The sequence below is a fragment of the Anser cygnoides genome, chromosome Z (assembly GCF_040182565.1).
Source record: "Anser cygnoides isolate HZ-2024a breed goose chromosome Z, Taihu_goose_T2T_genome, whole genome shotgun sequence".
Lineage (NCBI taxonomy): Eukaryota > Metazoa > Chordata > Aves > Anseriformes > Anatidae > Anser > Anser cygnoides.
The window spans coordinates 16,988,700-17,011,930 of NC_089912.1; the positions used below are offsets into that span (position 1 = coordinate 16,988,700).

Genomic DNA, 23,231 nt, shown 5'->3' on the forward strand with positions numbered 1-23,231 from the left:
TGAGCAGAGGACGAGATGTCCCACAGAGATTCCTTTGAACCTAAGCCATTCTGTGGAGCATCTTGAGAGCTGTTAATGTGGTCATAAGCATGAATGTTTTTTGGTAATAAATATGCAACTCTGGGTTCAGTTAAAAATAAATAAATAAATCAGATACTCTCAAAGGCCAGCCTTTTTCCAGTTCTTTGTTTCTAGTATTTTTGGAGGGGAGGCATATCCAACAATAAATCATCTTTATTCATTGTTCCATGTTTCCTTTTAGAAGCAGCTATATGAACAGGACATTTACTAGGTAAAAGCTATAGCCAGAATAAATCATTGTAGGACTGAAGTGCGGGCATTATGTGTGGTGCTATACAGCTTTCACAATAAAAGGCATGGACCAGGATAGAACACAAAGCATCACTTAAAAATTTTTTTTTTTGCTTTTAATGCCCTGTGACAATGTTTAAAAGACCATCCCAAGTCTCACTGACTAGGAATTAAGTAGTTTACAAAACATTTTTCACTCTTAGTTTATCATTCAAGGTGGTTTCTGCTTCAGAGTTTAAGCGTTTAATTAAATGCATAACTCTTCTATATAATACCTTACTGCACTACTAAGTACAGAAAGTAAACTACATTTCATCTTAGTTCCAAAAACTTTGAAGATTAAGCTCTTTGAAGGTATCATGTAGAATAAAGTGCTTTATAGTTTACAATCTTAACATCACCTTTCATAATTGCATCTGTAGCAACTTCTGTTTTTTCTTAGAGAAGTCTCGGATCTAGGTGGGGAGAAGGGATTTAAACACTCTAATGTTTAGATTCAGTTCTGATTCTAACTCAGCTCTGATAGGGCAGTGATAGAGTTAATATCAACATTGTGAGAGATTTCAAATACCAACCCATGAGGCAAAACATTAGGGTAAATGCTCATCACCATCTAACTTAAGCCATCACCCATCTTACAGGGCACTGCCTTGTCTCCGTTGCAGCTCATTGAGGTAAGCAACACATAGAAAGGTATCCATTCTGCAACTTCAGCCATAGCAAACTGACAAATATGCCATGATAGAAAAATGCTACTGTTTTAATAAAATCAGTAAAGATTAAGATCTAGATACTTAGGCATATGTTGGTCCATGCTTACTTTAAAAGTTCTGGTGAAACTTTTAATAAGATTACTTTTCTGGTTTGTTTTTTGGTGGCCATACCAGCCCTTTGTAATCTAGCCAGATGCCGTTCAGGTGCCTAGCACACACACAGTATAAAGAACAAGTATTTTTTATACAAGGAAATAGGAGATCATCCACTCTTTCACATTAGTGTAGGAAAGTAATAGATGCACTAAAATGGTGGGTACATTAGTGTAGGAGAGTAATAGATGCACTAAAATGGTGGGTACAAGTTGGACATTTCTTCAACATCAAAATTCTTCAAAGAAGAATTAATACTTTTCCATCTCTGAAAGTCCATTTGTGTCCCGGTTGCAGCACTCTGCACTACGAAGCTTTTGATTTTGATCACGGGTAGATTGTCAAATGTCAGGTACTTCACTGTGATTCCCCAGTCATGCTGGCAATTATTATTTCGGCAATGCATCTTGCTTTTTTTCTCAAAACCATCAAACTGCATTGGTTTCTTATGAGGCTTTGTTATATAACGCTCCTTGAATGCTTCTCCTAGGACAATGTGATGAGATTCCTGCAATGACACATGTGCCAGAAATGGTTAATTGTAGAAACACCTTTTGCCATATTTCCTGACATTTCCCTTCACCTCACAAATACCATTTCAGTGGTAAGGTGCTTCCCGATATTTAGGAGTCTCACCTTCCAGCCCCTCTTTGCCTTTTTTTTTTTTTTTTAATAGTTTGTTATATTTTAATTAAATACCAGGTACTAGAAAGGAGCAGGGCTGGGACTATCAAAAACAGAACTCTTACATATCACCAGCATATACACATTTAACTTAGCTTCTCTCAAAACCATGACTGCAGTTATTTGAGCCTTGTGCATAAAACTTACATTCTGTCTGAACAACAGACAACCTGAGAGAATCCTGCTTCCCACAGTTTTCTGTGAATTATGATGCAAATAATTAGCAGTGGTAGAAAAGCAACACTAACAAGTTAAAGAGGTTACAGTTATTTACACTTGTTTGTAACATACATAATCAAAGTTTGTTTAGTAAAAAAATAATATGAAAGCATATGTAGAACTTAATGTGGAGTCTGAAAACTCTTAATCCCTTCTGGAAATACAATTTCTGTTAAATCTATTTAGGCTGTAATATGCCAGAACTGAGTTTACAGGGATTATTTAAAATGTTGGGGTTATTTGCATGGCATTAAGCAAAAAATCTGTTTTCTGAACTCTCAGACCTATTTGCACAGGTATTGGTGATAACCCAACACCACAAAAAAGAGTAATAGAGTTGCATCTTAGACACATCTTGTTATTTGGCAAAGAAATATAACTATTTTTTGGAAAGGCTGGGCTATTTCAAACCGCTGTCTCTGGACTTCACCAGGGAACAGGAATAGCGAACTCCATCAACACTCCAAAAACAGCTGGTAAAAACAAAAAGCTTTTCTTGATTAAAAAGGAAAGTGCCTGGAAGCAAGCACTCTGTAATCATAATGCTCAGCTGTGGCCTGAAGCACCTTATCACATCTGTGCTTATCAGAACGCCACAAATTAAAGAGAAGGATCTTCAAAAAAAACAAACACATCTCAGAGCTGGAAAGGCTCAGAATATCCAGATAAGGCTCTCTTTCATGATTACCACATCCCATGTGCAGCGTATTGGCTTCCTGGACCTACAAAGATTCTTCAAGTTCAGAAGTACAACAAAAATGTCCCCATGAGATACACAGAAGCAACATGAGCTACCTATAAAGAGTGGAAAACAATGAAATACTGAAGGATTGCAAGACTCCCCTTGCAAAACCGTGGTTTGCCTTGCCTTCAATACACAAAAGTGGACCATAAATCAAGGTGTGAGCGGATCTCAGTACTTTGTGCCAATAATATTCACTCAGCAGAAATAGTAAGAGAAATGTCTCAGCTGCAGGAAGATGTCCACACGAGAAGCTTACATTAATAGGGAAACTAAATATCCAGCAGTTACACTAAGAAGTTACATTATTGAAGGTCACACAGTTTCCTGCAAAAATACAACAATTTTGTCAGAAGGGAGTTCAGGAATCCTGAACTGATTTCTGTCATATCACGTATTTGCACACCTTGTACATCATCAACTGCCATCATAACATGCTACAGAAGTTGTTACAACTGGTCCTGTGGTTTAGCGATTTACCAAGATTTTTTTTCTTCCCCAGTTGGCACAAAATAGCTTACTTTCCACACTGAAAAACAATGCTAATAGTCCAAAAATGCTGACTTCCCTGGAGTTCATGGATGCGGATTTCCATACAGAGGCATACCTTTATAATTCTGATGTCATCTGTACTGCAGGCATATGCTTTGCATTTTCCACACAGGAGGTTCTTCTGGCCTTCCACTACTTTAGGTTTTATTTCTTTCTTCCTGGAATCTCGTAACACCTTTTCCTTCATTTGCAGGTTATGTATCTTTAAAATTAACAAATAAATACAAATCAAGATCATAAAAGGCATCACAAAATTAAAAGGAGCACCAATGTCTGAACATGACTCAGGATGGCTAAGTTCTCCTGGTAGGTAGCATCTGGGGACCTGTTACTTATAAGGAAACAAACCATGCCTTGTTCTAGCACAGAAAGAATATGGTACATTTGTCAGATAAGGAAAGCAATGCCAGAATGAGTCTTTGGGATGGGCAGTGTTCACGCCATCTGCTCTCCCACCTGAGCCCATGGCCCTTTTGGTTGTAACACTGTTAAGTCCTTATAAAATTTAAGTCATGTGAGATTCCCTACAGCAGAAACAGCATTGCTGCTCTGGGCAGCCCCTGGTTTGGAAAGAAGGCTCCAGAGGGGCCTCCAGTGAGGCCGCAGGTGGGAGAAGAAGCTCTGCAATGGCTACAGGGACTTGGAGACCCTTTGTTACAGCTCAGACTATGAAAGCTCACTTGGAAACATGGGGCGAACTGCAAATCTACAGGGATGTGGCAGAACTGTGTACAGATCTTGCAATGATTGTGACTGGCTTCTTCTTCCTGCCCTCTCTGGGACATTTGTTACTAACGTCTAAGGAAGATCTCCACCTGTTCATCACAGCTGGCTTAGCCCAGCACACATCTTTGCATGTCACCTCAGATCCAAGGGTTCTTGACACTTCTTTCTCTACCCCTCATAATGTTTTCTGATCTGGGACGTGTGCGGTGCACAGCAGAGTTAATGTAAAACATTGTATGCATGCTGATTGTTCCTATTAGGCTTGTTTTCTGTCAAATATTGGTTGTGGCAAAGATGAACAATATTGTTGGCAGTACAGAAAAGGTCACCAGCAGAAGAGCATGCACAAACCCAAACATTATCCTGTTAATATCCTGATCAATGGTTTCTTGAAGTCAATAAACTCTAGGCATTACAGCAAACAACTTAGGAAAACACTTGTAGTGGCCTGCTGTAAAGGAAAAGTGCTTCTGGACAAGGACGTGGATGGGCATAATACCACCATCTGCACAGCTGAAGTAATCCCATCTGCCCATCCACAATCCCAAACAGATAAAATATTTTTCTTTTAGTAGACAAAATAGTTTATATTTTATTTTTTAAGCTGAGAAGTTAATAAATTCTACCTCAACCTTTAAGGCTTCCGCAGTTCCAGCCCAGATGACATTTAGCTAGCCTAGTGGTATACACTATCCCTTCTCTGCTGGTCTAGCCTCTGTCTAAAAACCAAGCACAGAGCACACTTTAATCACGTTATCACGTAGTCCTAGATAAAGCTGTAGTAGATGAAGGAAAATGCACGTTATACATGTAGATTTTAGTACAAAAATATAACAGAAATACAAACCTTTTTTGCAAATGTTTCTTCATCCCATTCCTGGAGCTTTTCAATAGCTTTATTCATCATTTCTTCCTTATAACGGTTGCATTTTTCATTCTCAACCACTTCTGTTTTGCTTGTCACAAGGATGCACTTGCTGCCTGCTGCCCTTCCACGACCTATATGGCAACACTTTTATCCTCATTGGTTACTCTTAACAAGATGTGCAGAAGTAGCAGCTATGCCATAAAAGAGCATTAAGGACTTTCTGTGTGGCTGCTCATGTTTCCCATACTTGTCTTCAAATTTATATAGCACTGCTTCCTGAACAGCATTCTCTCATCTCTTTCTTCCTTGATCACAAACCAGAACAAATAAGTTGTACCCTTCTAGGCATCCTCATGCCTATCTCCCAGCCTCTGCTGTATTGCCTGCTTCTACGGCCTGCCTCAGTTAAGCTCAGGCATGCTTGACACGCTTCATTTATTGTACAGCATCTTGCTGCCTTCTTTGGAAATAAAGGGTAGAGCAGAAAAGTTCTTACTATTTTTTTCCCCTGCTAATTGGTGTCTATCAAAATAAACAGATAAATAAATAAAAATCTATCACAAAACAAAACAACAAAAACCAACAGCAAACAAACAAACAAAAAATAACTGAAGAACTGGAAATAGTGCTGGCAAGAAAAAAGCAAGTGCTGTCTCTTCGATCTTTTGGTGCCTACTGCTTGCCTCCTTTTTGCTGCTGTGACACAAGCAAACATGGACTTCATACCAGTTCAGAAATATTTCACTTAGAACAAGTGTCCACATTTATTTTTGAGCTCCAATCCCCTCCAAAGTCATGACTTTATGTGGCATAAACAGTTATGTAGCTTATTTTCTTTGTATCTTCAATGCCATATTATGAACTAACACTACTCTTTCAGCCATAAACTGAATCCTGGACTATTATTTCCTTATAGGACAAAAATAAAAAATCACAGCACACAAGATCTGAAAGCAGAGATCTGAGTGCAATGGAGATCACATCTCATCAGACTGTGAACTTAATTACTCAGGTGATACGATAAATTACTGCAGCTGAATCTCTGAAAGATGGAGGCAGGTTTAGGACATCTGGGAATGTCAGGCAAAAACAGTATTTAGTGTGGCTCTTTCTTCCCCTCTAGTGGCCATATTATCAAATCATTGAGATTTGAGACTGAAGTCTTAGACTTCAAGCAAGCCAAGACAGAAGCAGAATTTCTTTTTTTTTTTTTCTCTTGGATGTTAGAGGTCTGTTCATGTGTTGACCTAGTGCTTGGTGAATTATCGGTGGGCACCAAGAGAGTATCTGTGTTGGTCATCAGCCACTGAGCAAGGGAAGGTCTTTGGGAGCCAAGGCAATACACGAAACTTCATTGCAGCAGTCCTTTGTAAATTATCACAATCAGCACAATTCGCACTATTTTTGGCTATAGTTTTTGTAACCATACTTCTCTTTGTATATTTGATTATTCACCTGAAGGTCGCTCCTCAACAGCTCAATAACCATGCGTACCATAGCTAATTCACATGGCAAAAGAAAAGCCATACAACATTAAGGACTCACTTCTGTGAACAAATTTGTTACATCCAGTCCCATCATCCATCTGACTGTACTCACAGGCACAAAGGAAAAACAGTAAGCAATGCACATATTGCTATATTATTTCTGAAGTGCCATTTAGTAGCACTTTTCAGTTCATTTCTAGGCCAAAAGAGTAAATAAAGTAGAGTAATAGCTCTGAATTTCCATACCTCTGACTTGGATCATTTTGGTCACATTACCGGAGTATTCATAGAGCACAACAAGGTTGCACTGGGCAATATCAATGCCTTCATCAGCAACGGATGTAGCTATGAGCAGCCTGCTGTCCTTGCTGGTTTTGAACGCATCCAGTACACCCTTCTGGCTTGGGAGGGTCATACCTACAGCACCGAGAAACTGAGTCAGGAAAAAACGCTGAAAGATTTCTTGAGCAAGCTACCTGTGTTTGCTGTTGCTTAAGTGGTACATGGAAATTAGTACATCTTTCTGATTTAGAAAAATACTTTAGGTTAGCGTACCCCACTGGCTGCACATGATACCCACTGAACAGGGAATCTGTTGATGTGCTACAATAATTGTCATCCTGGGAAACAGCACCGCACACACAGCACCTAACTGATCTTAGTTAATGAGACCCATGCAGATTAGTTATTTTAAGACCAATCTAACTCTTAACTTAAGCCATTTGTACTTCATTTTGGGTGCTGCTTCTATTCCATCAAAAAATGTCTTTGTACCACCAAATACAAAATAAGACAGGAGACTGTAAAAGAACAGGGAAAATATCATGAGAAGTAATCACAAGGAAAACAATTTGTGAATTTCTTTAGAACCAGCAAAAGAATCCAAAAGGAAAGGGCTATTGATGTTTGTAACTGCTGCTTTAACCAAAGATCCTTTTTTTATCCAAATATCTTTTCCAAAGATGGAAAAAGCCAGCATCTACACAGAATTGATTAAAAGTCTTCTAGATACTGAAGAAATCATAGCACAAATGATCTTCCGCTGCTTAGGGACACGGGAGCAGTAAAACAATTTTAGCTCTGTAGCCAGAGCATGTCTGGAAACTGGTATTCCACAGAGCAGACCTGCATACCTGTTTTTTGATCTCTTCTTCCGCGCCCCATCAAAACATCTGGCTTTATGTAGCTAAGGATAGGGTTTTCCTCCATACACTTCTTCAAAGCCTGGAAAGCAAACCAGGGAGTTAGATCCCCATCCAGATGAAATGCCAGTTTGGGATAGCTACGCAGGACCTCCCCATCCTTGCCTAGGCAATTAATGCTTCTGAGAACAAAAGGCAGAAAAGAAGGTAAAGTCATATTTCAGCAGGGAACATCTACAAATAGGTGAGGGAACACAATTACTATTGCAGCCCTGATGCCAGATCTGATCATGTAATAGCTGGTTTCTTCTCTTTTAACCCTCCCAACATAAAAGCTGGCTAAAGTGCAAGCAGCCTTTCACTGCTAAATAGTATGCATTTCTTTATTTTTTTAATGTTCTCCTGTAAGTCAGTAGATCACTGAATACTAGAGCTCTGGGATCCAAAGGAAATGAAGCACTACTTACACACTGCACTTTTCCACTGCACAGTGAAAGTAGCATCTTCAAACTGTCCTTACATAAGAACGAATTTCAGCCAGGCTAAAGCAGACTTTCGCAAATATCACAGAAAGCTGCCAGAAGATGCTTAGTGTTGTTAGTCTGGACTTTGCCTTGCCTTTAACTTTTTTTTTCTTGTTTGTAATTCATCCAGCAAGTCTATATACAAGGAGGAAACAGAGATTGGGACCCTCAGCTGATAAGTCTGTTTACAGTAGCCAGACACTATGACACCTTGCAGCAAATGTTTAAGAGTTACTGAAGCTAATGATTAGCAGCACACTTACTTCAAGAATGTGTTTTTTTTTCTGGGAACAATGTAGTGGAATAGAGAAAAAAGATGATCCAACCTAGATCTTTGATGCCAGGCAAATATAGAATAGATCGGTGCATCAGAAGGGTCCAGAGAAAATCTGTTCCACAAAGTCCTCCCTTTTCCTTGATCAAGAACACATGCTAGGGCACAGAACTCCTTTGGGCCTACAGGAATCCTCCAGGAAACCTAAGAATACCTCCTGATGTGCAGTCAGTAAAAGAGCAGAGCTGCTGGTTGATAACACTGCTGTACTGAGGCCAAAAGTCTTGTAAAACTAGCTAAAACTGACTTTGTACCTAAAGTAAAAAACCGACAGCTTAATGATCAACTACAACCTGTAACAAGCAGAAATGTTGAAGAACAACATCCCTTATCTTGTAGCTTTTAGGAAAAATAATAACCTCACCCTGCTTCAGAGCACCACTGCTTAGGATGGTATAGAAAGATAAATATTTGCTTAGGAAGACATGCATATTTTTACATTTCCAGATCAAAATGGAAAGGAAAATAGATGAGACATTACATTTTATCATTTCCCATTGTAGGAGCTTTAAAAAGAGATGTCTTACAGCTACTAAGGCTCTTGTCTTAGCAAAGAGAAGAGTGCGAGTCTGTGGGTTATAGCGGTATGCATCATCCAGGATGCAGGCAAGCTCTTCCAGTTTAGGATTCTCATTTGTTTCGTCTTTTGAAAGGGCAGTCAGTTCTGGTTCTTTCTCTGGAAGAAAATAGCATTTTATTCAAAAAGAAATAAATCACTTTCTTCAATGCAGGAAACAGAATTCTCACCTCAACCTACTTTCAAATGCCACCCATATTCTCTTTAGCTTCTATTTTTACTTAGTATTCTTTCAGATGCAAGGAAAGAAAGCTATTGATTAAATGCAACAAAACCCTCAGAAAACAATTTTTGAATCTCATTTCAGAATACATTTTGTAGCAAACTACAGGATCAGTTCTAATCAGAACAAACTTGTTTCTTGCAGAGTAACACCATACCTTCTTCAGAAACAACTGGCACTAGAAGGCAGGCACCCCAGTTATGTAAAACTGCAGTCTGCACTGCAACACACCAGATCACAGCCTGGTTTACAGCACACTGTTGTGAACCCAGAAGCTAGACAACTGGTCAGCCTCTCAGTTTCAGTAAAAGAGGTGTAGGGGTCTGCCTGCTGCTTGCCAGGAGCTCAGGGCTTGTCCAGGAGCACGGGGCAGGGGGAGGCTAGGCAGTGCTGTGATCAGTGTAAGTTGCCTTATATAAAGCTGCCAGCACCCCTGAGTGCAGCCTGCCCATCTGCTTGTGAAGCACCCCTCAAAGGACAGCACTGCCTTATCTCAAAGGCTGGCACGTTAAGAACGTACTACAGCATTTACTTACAACTACCATTGCTTCCTTAGCTCCTGCAGTAGTGATTGTAGTCCCAGAAACTAGGACCCCCCTGCAACTACCCTAGCACTACCTTTGTACCCGCAGGTACAGTATATCTTCTGAAAAGTGCAAAGCTTCTGGGAAAAAAAAAAAAGAATTACGGCTGTTCTGAAGAAACAACGTGAACCATCCTACCAGAAGCCCTTTTCTTCCCTGCAGTTGTCAGAGGTAATTGTGTGAAATACCTTGAAATTTGGCTGTCAGGTGCTGTTCTAATTCTGTGTATGGTCCATTCTTGACATTTGTGAAAAACTCGGTCAGGTAGGATAGAGCATCTATGATGCGGGCATCTTCACTGATGATGAGGGCATCATTGTATTTCTGATCACAGAAAGAGACACACACACTTAAGCTTCATTTTCCATGGGACACAGGATGAATGCAAATGTTATTTAGGTAGACGAAGTATTACAGACTTGTGTTGTTCTCCCATTTTCATGGCAACACAAACATTACAAAGGCACCTCTGCTCTATGTTATGCTTAGTGAGTACCTTAAGACACAATTCCTAGAGGATGCATGCTTTAGCCTGTGTCAAATAAGATTATTAGGTTAAAAACCTGCTCCTCAGTGGACATACCAGTACCAGGAGGAACAGAAGGGTTCCATCTCTGTATGGAAGAACAGAGGATGTACACTTACCCGCAGGTGTTCAGTGCAAATGAAAAGGGCTCTACATATCCTGCTCTCCTCCTCCTTGTCTTCTAGTTGCAACAGTCTGCATTTCCTCTGAGTGACAACTATCCAGTGTTCATATTTCTGTGTTCCAAAATCTTTCCTGCTGTTTTGGGAGACAGTACCTAGTAAAACAGGAAGAAAAAAACATTTGTTCGCCTTGTTCATCATCACAAATAACCAGAACAGTTGGCCAGAAGACAATGCATTTTCAATGAATGTTAGGTCTAAAAAGCCTAAACAGAAGAGCACTGTAAGATACAATCACTGAACTGCTGAGGCTGGAAGCACCTCTGGTGATCTTTAGTCCAAATCCCTGCTCAAAGCAGGGTCGCTTAGAGCAGATTTCTCAGGATCATGTCCAAATCAATTCTGAGTACTTCCAAGGACGGTGATGCCACAACTTCTCTGGGCAACCTGTTCCAGTGCTTGACCACCGTCACAGCAAAGGAGTTCTTCCTGATGCTGGAGGGGGATTTCCTGGGTTTCTGTTTGTGCCCACTGCCTCTTGTTCTGTCTCTGGGAACCATCTGAGAAGAGCCTGCATCTGTCGTCTTTACTCTGTGTATTTCAAATTACACCCAGACATTAGGCTAGATTTAACCTGGTACAATTCAGTTGAGGATCTGTGTACATACAAACATCTGTAAAGCTTTTATGAATAGAGTTAGAGTTCTCTTTTCCTGTAAGATGCCTACAGTATTCAAGACACTGCAAGTGCATTGCTCCTTGGATTACCAGCTATTCAATAGTTCAGTAATCATCTGTTATATGGTCCATGGTACTTAAAGGTATATTATCCAAAGGGCTGTTCTGGAGGCAGAACTAGCTAGTACCTCTTTGTTTAGTCCATACTGTCTGAGAGCTTCACAAATATTAGTACTCTGAGGGTCCACAGAAGGGAAGGCAATGACATTTTATGCAAAAGGAACTATGACAGGGAAATAAGCTTCAGAAATGTTTACTTAATTTACTGTACAGCTTGGAAAGTTTATTGTGCAATTTGAAAACAAATTTATTGTTTTTTTATTGTCTTGTTTTGCTTTCTAATCCTCCCTTCCAGCCATGGAGCACAGTTCATTCTCCAGTACCTGGAAAGTGGTGGAAAAGTGATCTGGAAAACATGGAAACAAGGAAGACAGGCTCCATGCACCCTATTCAGTTTGCAAAGGCCAGTCTAAGTGCAGACAAAATGCTTTAGTTCAGAGCTGGACTTGATAGACCAAGGCGGATCCTGAGCATAGCTATTCAGGGGTGTCCACTGTGTGCTGTAGCTCTCAAACTGTAGATAAGACCATTTACTGGACACCACTTAGGAACTCCGCAAAAGCAGACAGGATCAATTTCATTTCTGCAGGGCTGCACAGTTAAGTCTCATGACAATGCCACCCATTGTTTCTTCTCACAACTGTGCACCTGCCTCTCTGCAAACCTTCACATCTCTGGCAGCTCATGAGGCTGGGATCCTGCAGACAAATGTCTCCTTTCTTTGGCAGCTGTATCCTCTCTCTGATGGTGTTTCTGTTCCACAGATCCTCTTCTGCAAAATTATCTTAAATGCTTTCATCAGGAAATAACAGAGGCTTGGTAAACAAAGGAAATGGGAAAATGCAGCCAAAAGTGTGCGAACAAAAGGCTGACCAGAAAAGGTGGTCAGGGTACCCCTACAAAGAACCCTGGGTGCAACTCAGAGAGATCAGATATACTGTGCAAAGAAGTCTCAGCGCAGCAGAAGAGAAAGAAAACTTTCACTAAGAGGAAGAATTTACAGCAATCAGAGTAACACAGAAGCTGAGCCCCTTCTCACTTTCATTGATGGAGACAGCTAGGAATGAATCATCTGGAGAAATGCTTGAGTGAGAATTTCCAACTATCTCTCATCAACGAAATCCAGCTCACTGCATTTGGAAAGCAAGCCTTTTGGTAGCTTTGTTTCCAATTCAAGCTGATGTGACAGTGTCAAAACCACACCATTCTTAGCTTCCAGAAACACAAGTTGAAATCCAAGCAAAAATATTCAAGATTACAAAATTAATCACAGGTAACAGGAAAGTATATGACTCTTCTACCTGTGATCTCTCTTGTAGGAAATACTGGTTAGAGACAAGTAAAAAGGAAGGAGGAGAAAATAAGAGGAAGATAAATGACTGTTGTAGCAGCCATGAGGATTCACACTGATGTAATTGAAGACAGAATCCCAGTTATAGGCATATTATAGTGCCTTACCCACTGAGTAAATCTTCCTCATCAGTGCCTCTGTCTCGGACATCAAATCTGAGATAATGACTGCAAAGTGATTGTGAACTCGCCTCTTAACCAATCTGACATCTAAAGACAAAAAGCAGAAGTGAGTGGTCAGTGGCTTCAGTACGTCAAACATTTTCCTGGGCAGCATAGAACAAATCCTTGTCTGGAAGAACACTACATACAATGCTCTATGCTATCATAATGATGTTTGTTGTTAGTAAGCGTTATGTTTGCATAGAAAGAAACAGTTCCCAGTCTTCAATGGCAGAACTGAACTGGCTTTTCTGCCTTGCTAAATGAATACCAGAGACTCTGCAGCTCAGCAAAGAGAAAACTTTTTTTTTCCTGTTTTCATTACCATCCCCTTCTAGAATGATGTTATGACCACTTCACGGGAAGAGCCATGAGAAATTTAAGTATTTCCTAGGGGTGACAAAAAAAAGATACAACATCATTCACCTAATTTCTCTACCTTTTATCTCTCAACACATTAATCTCAGCAAAGTGGTGGCATGGCTGTGTTCCCCCTGAGGTTGTCTGATGGGAGCTCTGTGGGTATGTGACACAGCAATGTCATCTAGCACAGATGATGGCTCGCAGCTGACAAAGCTAAGTCTACATGGTATGGTCTGCTTTTTCTGCAGGTTCAGGGACATTTGTGCTGGCTCTTGTGCTGCTGGCTATGTTGTTTTTTGCCTGGTCACAGGAATAAGCCCTAAAACTGGATGCAACCTGTGCCCAAACTGGCATTGCCTTACTGCAGGGCAATGGTTAAGGGCCTGCTCAGACCTCTTTCAAGCTATCAGGAAGCAAAGCTCCAGCTGACTTATAAGCTCTTAACTTCACCTGACAAAAGTGAACAAAAAGTGACAAAAGGGTCAGATAGCTGAGTTATTGGTGGTGCTTTGCATCTCAGAGGAAAATGAAAAGGAAACATTTACCTATTTCTGGCTTGTTCATGAACCTTTGCAGGTCTTGTATGTTCTCTCTGACAGTGGATATGGCCTGTATGTCAAGGTAGGAGCAGAGACTACAGATGTGCTCTATTGTTTCCTCAATGTTCTTGGCATTACCAACTCCAACAGAAGCAGTCAAACCTAAAATCTGAGCACACACATGAATAGCAGTGTTGGTCCTTTGTCACAAGCAAAAAAAGACTGGAGGTGCAGTTACCAACCAACAAATTGTCACTGTCTTCAAAAACAAGTAAACAAAGCAAGCAGCTGAAGTGCCTGAAGTTCTAAGTGCCAGGACTTATTCTTGAGAGTCAAACCTTTTCCCCACTCATGCCTCCTCAATGTTGATCAAGCCTTGTGTACTTGAACTGCAAATAAATTATCCACCTAATTTAATCCATCAACAGCTGCATTTGCCTGTGCTCATCACACACAGAAACAGCAAATCCACACCCAGAGCTGTCCTCCACATCCACTCTGAGGAAGTGTCTTTACAGCAGTTTCTTGGCAGCTGGAGGGAAGGTGCAACTGGGGAAAATAGTCTGGAGGTAGCTGAAGAAAGAGAGGAGTTGCAGGTGCTAGCATTTTCATTTGCAGCCGCTGATAAGTGTGAGTTTGAACTGGATTAATACAGAAGGCAAAACTTCAGGCTTTGCAGACTGCACTGCAAAATGTAAGGCTGAGCCTTACCTGTGGCAGCTGACTTGCAGGGGAGTTAAATTTCTGCTCCAGATACCTGGTCATTAACACATTGTAAGGGTGGTTGCCTGTAGTGTTGTGGCACTCATCGAATATCATCAGAGTGAAAACAGAGAGGGAGGTAAGGGTCCCATCCTCGAAGCTATTCACCAGGATCTGGGGTGTCAGTACGATGATGTCATTGTCCTCTATAACATTTTCTACAGAGACATTTGAAAAATTTTCACCACTAACTCCTTGAATGGAATATCTAAGAAGAAACAAATGAGAAGGTATGAAAAAGGATGTTCTGCAATGCAAAAAAAAAAACCAAAAAAAACTAGAAGGGTGTAATTTTCAGCAAGCCCTAGAGGAAAGTGACTGAATTAAAAATATCATACTGTTGGAACCTATAGTCTGAACTGCAGAAGCTGAGAAAAACAACTACTGAGTGTAAACAGCCGGATTTTCATCTCCCATTAACTGAAATATATTAGATTTGAGGGGTGATGATTTTGTCCATTTAAGCTTCACCTGTCAGTTCATGGCCAAGTTGTATTTGGAGAACCTGCCCTTCACTCCTTTTCTGCATACAGCAGTTAGCACATGACTGTTTTCTGTCCAGCAGCCTCGTTTTCCCATAGCTATAAGGATTCCTATGTATTCTTTCAAAATCAGAAGCTGCAGGGTATCGATACTCCCCTAGGAAATTTTCAGTTGCATCTGAAAGGTTGACTGTCATCTGAAGAAAGGTTGAAAGGCTGAATTTAGGGTCCTTTCTTTTAGAAAAGAAGGAGACACTGCTATTTGAGAACAAGATGAATCCCAACTCTGGTGCTTCAAAGTGGCTTGTCCTTGGGAGCAGAGCTGCAAGGAGCCTCCAGGGAGAAGACACTTCAGCCCTTCTCCAGAGGCAAGCATGGGTATGCTTTGGCCATTGCCACAGGTGCAGTACAGTCAGTGTGTGAACTCACCATAAGCAGAGGCACCACACTTGTTTTGCACCATCTACCATGGTGACTTGCCATTCTTACCACAAACCATCTTACATTAGTGAGAAACATCCCTGTCACCAGCTAAACCATTAAATTTTGCCTGAGCCACAGCTGACTGAGAGTATAGTTTATCTTCTGTGGAGGTAGAATTACACTTACCCTTGTCTTTCAAAATGTTGCTTGAAGACATTTTTCTGTTGTTCATACACTGGGACTTTTGTTGCAAGAAATACAACTTTCCCCTTTCGTCCTGCAGGCATGTTTTGGAAATGGTGTTCACAAACCAGAAGCGCGATGAAAGTTTTTCCAGATCCTTTGAATGAAGAACATGATGGGTAAGGCACTAGTGTGAAAGGGCATGCTTGTAAGCAGGGGCCTGTCCCCAGACCTCATCATCTGGCCTTTGAGAAACAGGGAGCTGGCAAGGGGGCTGTAACACTGCCAGATGCCCTTGGTGCAGAGCCAGAGCCTGCACATCTCTGTTGCAGCTCACAGGCAAGTTACACAGCTCTGTTCCACAATGCACAAAGCTGAGCCCATAATATGGCATTTCCATATACCCTGAAAATGATTACACTGAAAATACTGGAGTACAGAGGGCATGGGTGGCAGCAGCATCTGCTTCATGAAGGAACATGCATATTCTCTAACATATTTTGTTTTTTTTTTGTAATGGACAATGTCTGGTTTTTTTACATTCACTTATTCCATTTCACCTCTGCTGCTGCTACCCCACCTGCTTCTGCAGCACGTGGGGAGAATCAGGCTAGCAGCACAGAAAACACGGTGGGGAGAAAGAGCTGAGTGATCTCTCTTTTGCTGCTGACCTTCAATCTCAATTCAGTACTGAGCTACTGCAAAAGTTCCCTGTGGTGGTCTGGTGCTGCAGGCAGTGAAGTACAGAGGACAGAAGAGTCTGATGGGAACTCGTTCTGTTTTTCCTTTGGGTTGCAAGGCAAATTGCTCAAAGACCTCTACTCTTACAGGGATGTCTGCTTTTAAATAACAGCTGGAGAAGTCTGATTCAGTCTTTACCCTCCTCTATCCTTCACAGCACTCTCTTCCAAAATACTTGCATTTTCTTACCAGTAGGGGCACATATTAAGGCATTTTTCCCATTGATAGCAGGCTGTGCAAGTTCAATCTGGTAGCTCCGAGCCTTCTTTGCTTCATAGACAGGTGGAGGCTTGTCAATTCCTTCTAGGAAAGATTGACAAGTGATGCTTAATCCATGTGTTTACAAAGAGTATTGCAACAGAAATGGATAAAAAATGTGTTGTCCCCCATACACTTACTATCCAAAATGATAAAGCTAGTGTCCTTGCAGTCTACACAGAGCATTCTCTGATGGAAAATGCTTTTTACAGGACACGTGCATCAGACAAGAATTGTATGTAGTATTGACAGCATGCTTTTGTTACTGCTCGATTGTGCTTCCTAAAACGAAGTCATTCCAGTATCTTGGAAGACAACTCTCACCTTAACTGGACGTCTTTAACTCAGAAAAAAAACACATGGACATATTTTCCCCAGAACATATGTGTACTGAGTTCAATTTGTATTCCTTTAGCCTTCTGCTTCAAAGACTTTTGAAGATAATACCTTCTAAAATCACACTCATATCAGAGGGCTTGCATTACAGAACAGTATGTAGAATCCACAGGTGGGACAAAATTTGCCATACGATGTATGTCAGCAACTGTACAGATCCTTTACAGCCACTTTCAGCTACAGAAACTGGCTGACATCAGGTCTTGTGTGCATTAGTTGTATCAGAGAAGAGATATAACAACAGCCTGATGTTGGAAACTTCTTTGATAATGTGCTGATGGAACAACTCTGCATTGGAAATATGGCAAACTGGGGGCAACCTCTAACACATGTAAGGTGCAACATGAAATACTTTAAACATTGAAAGAGAAGATAGCTAAATCAAGTCATTGATTTGTACTATATCTTCAGTGCCTTCCTTTGTGGCAAATCACATTTGCATCCTCCACGGGTCTAAAGGAATGGAGAATCCCCACTGCAAACTGTTCATGTTGCTAAGTCTTACCTGCAGCTGAACCAAGATTTTCACTGAGATTATCATCAGGTTCTGCTTCTTCAGAATATGTCATACTTGTTTCAAGGCAGTCCTCAGAGGCATCTGTCATTTCACTGTCAACATCTTTGGCATTATCTGCACAATGACAAAAGAAAAAAGTCATGTTAACTATCCTTTTGATTTTAAAATGCTGTGTTTGCTGGGATGGCAAGGTGAATGAGAGGGTTACTAGCATGGAAAGGCTACATTAAATGATGCTGCATCCAGGCTCCCTGTTACATGAAATGCATTGCATTCAGTGTTGGTCTTAGAAAATCCACAAACTCAATGCATATTTAGGTACCTCTTAAAAAGCAAGGGAGAGAATAGATGTGTAGAGACAAGATTACAGATCTAATGTGGACATTAACCACAAGCATGAAACACATGTAGGAGTCCAAAGAAGCTTTGTAAATTCAAGACTTTGTTCTCCCTTTCCCCCCACTTTTTGGAAGGACCTAGAAACTGTAGGACTATCTACATACTTTATCTTACACGATGATATAGAGACACTGAAATTTTCTTTGGCCCTGTAATTATTTACCTTTTCAAACAAATGTAACTAGGCTTTGCACAAAGTCTCACTGTGAACAGAACACACCAGGCAAAGCACTGTTTTTGGAGAGGGGGAAAGAGCACAAATGTGTCCTAATCCAGCTCCTGAAAGCACATGTTACCCAGGATTAAAATCTGCTGGTAACCCTCCTTAACTGCTAGCATTAAAGCACTTCCAGCATGTATGATGTCACATCAGTCTGCAGTGGGCTCACTGGCTTTAAACTAGATGTTAGCAGATGCTGCCCCAGAACAGTGAAACCTTTGACTTATAAAATATAGTTATTATCCGTATCATATATATAGCCATTCGTTATGTAAAATAGTATCTATATTTTATATAGAATTTGTTTATAATTTGATTAACCATATAAAACTAAATCCCCAGATAAGAAATAACACACACGCATTTGACTACAGCAATAAAAATATTCAGAATAAGAAATATTATGTAAAAAGCCATTTAAGAGTGGCTTGTCTCAATTGCTAATTAAAAATAATTAAAACAATCACTTATGGTTTGGGAAAAAGCAAATATAGACATAAAGAAATAGAATCCAATTTATCCAAAACCACTTGGCTTAATCTTTTAGTAGGGAAATACATATATTTAATTTTATATAAGAGATATTTTAATTTTTAAGAAAGAATATTGCTGTTTTGTTTTTTTTTTTTCATTTTTAGCATTAAGGAGAAATGCAGTCTGATGGTATCTTTTTAAATTGGTCTTACTCTCCTGAAGAAAAAAAACAACAAAACAAACAAAGCAAACAAACAAACAAAAAAAACCCAATAACCTGTCTGGTACAAGAACAGAAAGAGAACATAAAAACAATTTGCAATTTACCTTCTCTCATATCCCACAGTTCACTTGCACGGTAATATCCTGTGTTATCTAGTGCCAGCTGAAGGCTTTTTGGCCAGTGCTCCTTATCCGACCGACAGAGACATTCAATGAGTTTAGTTATGCCTGCTGCTTTGCTTCTGCTTTCACTAATCTGCATGTACAACAAACAGAAGTTGCTGTTGCTTGTGAGTAATCAAAAACAATTCTCTGATATTTTGTTTGATTTGTATTGGTTGATGTTCAGCTGAAAATTACATTTCCTTCCCATAGAAAAAAAAAGTTTCCAAAAAAAATGTAGTCATTTACCTACTACCGCTGCAAGTCTGCCTGCCTACGTGCACACTAAGATTAGCTGGACAGGCTATTTGCTTAAATATTTAGAACACTATAAAGCAAACTGTGTGGCAGGCCTGATATTTAGTCAGATGCAATCTTTCTAAATGTTATATCTCCATAAAGAAAAAACTCTTCTAAAATAAAATAGCTGCACACAACCCTCCTCAGGAGTCACAAGCAGCAAGAACACCTTACAGACTCCTTCACCCAGCATCAATAATTTATTATTAGCATCAATAATTTATTATTACCAATCACTCATTAACTACCACAGGTTAGTGTCAATTGTTATCAGCCATCAGTAATGACACTGAGATGGAGCTGGGTAACAATACCGCTGCTTCACATCCAGAAGCGTTAAAAACATCAACTTCTGTGACACTGCATTTAGCTAATGACTTTGGACCAGAAGGTTTATTTTACTCTATGGGCATCTCTTTGGGTGCTGACAAAATTCAAAATGCCATACAAAGTTTGTAGGGTTTTCCACAGTCCAGATAATAGTCTATTTCAAACCCCATTACAAGTAACAATCAGTTTAGCGATATCTAATTGCCATTTTGCCTACATCCACCTCTATTTCTAGGAGGCTTAATGCAGTATGAATGCTCCAAAAAGGGGACTATTGCAAGGCATAGCAAGACACCCATTTGACCACAACATGGCACCTTCCAGAAGCCCTGAGGTCTCTTCTCTGGAGCGTTGACTCTGCAAAAACATGCAGCTGAGCACAGACAATGCCGAACATTTGTACAGCAGCAACACCAGGCAAATACAAGGATTTTGTCATTAACCAAACCTGCTGAATCTCTTCGCACTCCCTGTCTATCAGGCAGGTGTTTATGTAGGGAATGAGCACTACTGGGTCGACTTCTAACATTGTTGCCTCTATCCGCTTCAACAGCTGTCTGTGTAACTCCAGTTTTTCCAGTTTGCTGAAGTCCCAGTTCTCAATTGCTTCTGCCAGTCCTGTGTAACCTTCAGAAAAAAAGGGTCAAATAGTTACTATTAATTCAACTTCTGTCTAGAATACCTATGTATGAGCTGCAATACACTTTCTTAGTCACTCTGGAGAAACTAAATTGTTTTGGCTTGTGACTGACAAAAGTCTAGGTGAACAACAATTTTTATAGATTCAGTGACTATTTCCATTACCACACCTGCATATAAGTCATGGTTTTCGCTGGAACAGAGTTACTTTTCTTCCTACTGGCTGGTATGGTGCTGTGTTTTGGACTGAGGATGAGAATAATGTTGATAACACACGGATGTTTCAGCTGTTGCAGAGCAGTGCTTGCAGAGCTAAGGACCTTTCAACTTCTGGTGCTGCCCCACCACCGAGGAAGCTCGGGGTGCACCAGGAGCTGGGAGGGGGCACAGCCAGGACAGCTGGCCCAAATGGACCACAGGGATGGCCCATGCCATGGGGTGTCATGCTCAGCAGTAAAACTGGGGGAGCTGGCTAGAAGCACTGCCGCTACTTGGGATCTGGCTGGGCATCAGCCAGTGGGTGGTAAGCAGTTGCATTGTGCATCACTTGCTTTGTATATTCTATTGTTATTATTATTGTTTTCCCTTCATCTTCTGTCCTATTAAACTATTTTTACTCAACCCATGATTTTTTTCACCCTGTTTTTGATTCTTTTCCCCCATCCCAGTGAGAGTTAGTGGGGCAGTAAGCAAATGGCTGTGTGGTGCTTGCCTCCCGGGTTAAACCACAATATATAATGAGAAAAGACTTTTGCTAAAAGAGCAGTAATACTTGCAAGGAGGACAAAAATGCTACAAAAGGTCACTGAGTGTGTTCCCTAAGTGGCCGTTACAACCCACTTCTTTTGTTCCATGCAATCCTTACATCCATGCAGTCTTCGCAAATACTCCTACAGAATTTGTCCAGAGCACAGACACTACTCTGCATCACAAGCACCTTTGAACCCCTGTTATTTTATTCATCATCTACTTACATTTTATTCCTGTCCTTGGCTCCACCCTCATTTAATATTTCCTACCATAATGCATTCACTCCAGAACCCTGACTGAGAACAAGTCAGACAACTTCTATCTAGGTAGTCAGCAAACAGCTGAAAATGTAATGGAATAGAAAACAGTGGGGAATACCATTTAGAGGACTTGAATGATTTGTCTTGGTTCAGAAGAAAAGGAAAGCAGGATGTTACCCCAGAGGGATGGTGGGAGAACAGAACAATTTCCTTAGCTTTTTCTTTTCTTTTGGAGGAGCAGGAGAGCAGTGTGGGTACTTACCACCACGGTGTCTTTAACCTGGTTGTCACCTATCTCTTCATTTGCCAAGGACAAGAGTAATGCTCAATTCTAGTTTAAGGCCAAAGAGCTCTGTTAACTGTTGCAACCCAAAATGAAAATGAATAAATACCTGGGATAGCACTTGGGGTCAGTAGGCAGACGCTTTCAGTGTTTCTGCTGGATGTACACCAAACCGAATGCCATGAACATGTTTAAAGGGGACTTTTTTTTTTTTGGAATCCAGGAATTAGCAATATAACACCATGGGAAAAAGTTGGCCCAGAACTAATATTTGCTTTACAGGAAGAGTGGATTACATCCAAGCGGTAAGAAAGCCAGCAGAAATTGCTCACTGAGGTACCGTAGCCATCGATAGCTAGCAGCCAGTAAGTGAAAGCAGAAGTGGCTTTTAGCATGAGACCTGTGGAGCTGAGGTATCTAATAAATCCCCAGCAGGAGCCTTTGATAGAAGCCTGGAGAGCAAAGGTGCCAAATTCTGTCAACTTTAAGCTTCCACAGTCTTTTTTCTGCCACCTGTGGGGACCTCACACACCCAGCAGGCACAGCTCTTGAGGGGCAAGTGCCTCATTTCTGAACCGCTGCGGCTTATTAACCTCCCCCGGCACCTCCATCTTGCACCCTAAGACTTTGGGCTACGCTTTTTAAAATCGGCCTCTCCTGCAAGCCCCCGTCCTCGAACGGAGCCTCCCCACACCTCCTGCCGCCCCCCGGCCCCACGCACCCCCAAACCCCATTAGGGCTCCCCGTGTGCCGGGGGGTCCCGGCGGGGGTCCGCCTTCCCTCACACCCTTCTGGCGGCCACCCACCTGCGGCCAGCATTGCGTCCAGCATCCCTCGGAACCAGCCGCGGGCCTCCAGCTGCAGGACGGCGTCCAGAAAGAGCGCGGCGGCGCCGCTCACCCCCCTCTCCTCCTCCTTGCGGATCCTCTCCCGCAGCTCTGCCGCAGAGACGCGCTCCCGTCAGGGCGTCGCCCGCACGATGGGGGGCTCGGTGCCACCCCCGGGGGACACCCCTGGGCCCCTCGGCCGCGGGCCGGGCGCTGAGGGGCCCGGGGAAGCGTGTGTGGGGGGGGTCGGCTCACCGTCGGGCAGCCAGTCCGCCATGTTGCCCAGCACGTAGACGGGGTTGAGGCTCCGCTCGATGTACCGCCGGTAGCACTGCAGGCCCCGCTTCTCCTCCGCCGTCATGGCTCGGCCCCGCCAGCCGCCGCCCGGCCCCGCACACAAAAGGCACCGAGGCCCGGCGGGGAATGGAAAACGAAAGCGGCCCCGCGGGCCGCCCTCCATCCGCAGACCGCCCTCTGGCCATGAACGCGCACAGCCAGCCGCTTGCAGCTTCGTGAACCTCATATTGTCACTAACAGCCCCACGGCCATAGCCTCACGGGACCACCGAGAGAGACAGGCTTGTGCTGGCAGCGTGTGTGGTGAGGCAGAATGAGAGGCACTGCCACAGACATCACATCTTATGTTCCAGTCCACCTGTGCGCTCAGCTATTTAATATTCATTCTTGTATTTCTCTTTGATCTCTCCTTTTGTCCGTTCCACCCAGTTCTAATGGGACTGTAGGAAATCATGTCTGAAAGCCCGTGTGGTGGTTTCACCCTGCTTGGCAGCTGAGCTCCACCACAGCCGCTCTCTGCCTCTTCAAAGGGAAACAGGGTGAAAATAGGATGGAAAGGGCTCAAGGGTTGAGATAAGGACAGGGAGATCACTCAGCAATTATCAGC

General features: G+C 41.8%; 1 protein-coding gene across 2 annotated transcripts; it reads right to left on the bottom strand.

Annotated features, from left to right (window-relative positions):
- Positions 1-216: 216 nt before the first annotated feature.
- Positions 217-23,231, bottom strand: RIGI (RNA sensor RIG-I). Of its 2 annotated transcripts, none has more exons than XM_048051753.2 (18): positions 22,584-23,231; positions 22,308-22,439; positions 20,018-20,196; positions 18,883-19,033; positions 17,451-17,576; positions 16,481-16,591; positions 15,554-15,707; positions 14,412-14,670; positions 13,707-13,869; positions 12,745-12,846; positions 10,486-10,643; positions 10,029-10,164; positions 8,984-9,132; positions 7,590-7,680; positions 6,703-6,873; positions 4,949-5,100; positions 3,431-3,577; positions 217-1,686 (listed from the first exon to the last, which is right to left on the bottom strand). In XM_048051753.2, exons 1-18 carry the CDS (start codon positions 22,849-22,851, stop codon positions 1,372-1,374), a joined length of 2,964 nt encoding a protein of 987 aa, XP_047907710.2. In that variant the 5' UTR covers positions 22,852-23,231; the 3' UTR covers positions 217-1,371.

Coding starts and splice junctions, on each gene's coding strand:
- RIGI (XM_048051753.2), bottom strand. CDS start 22,851: ATGAGGTTCACGAAGCTGCAAGCGGCTGGCTGTGCGCGTTCATGGCCA. Junction 22,440..22,583: donor GGCGGACTGGCTGCCCGACG/GTGAGCCGACCC, acceptor TCTCTGCGGCAG/AGCTGCGGGAGAGGATCCGC. Junction 16,592..17,450: donor AAATCTTGGTTCAGCTGCAG/GTAAGACTTAGC, acceptor CTTTCCTAGAAG/GAATTGACAAGCCTCCACCT.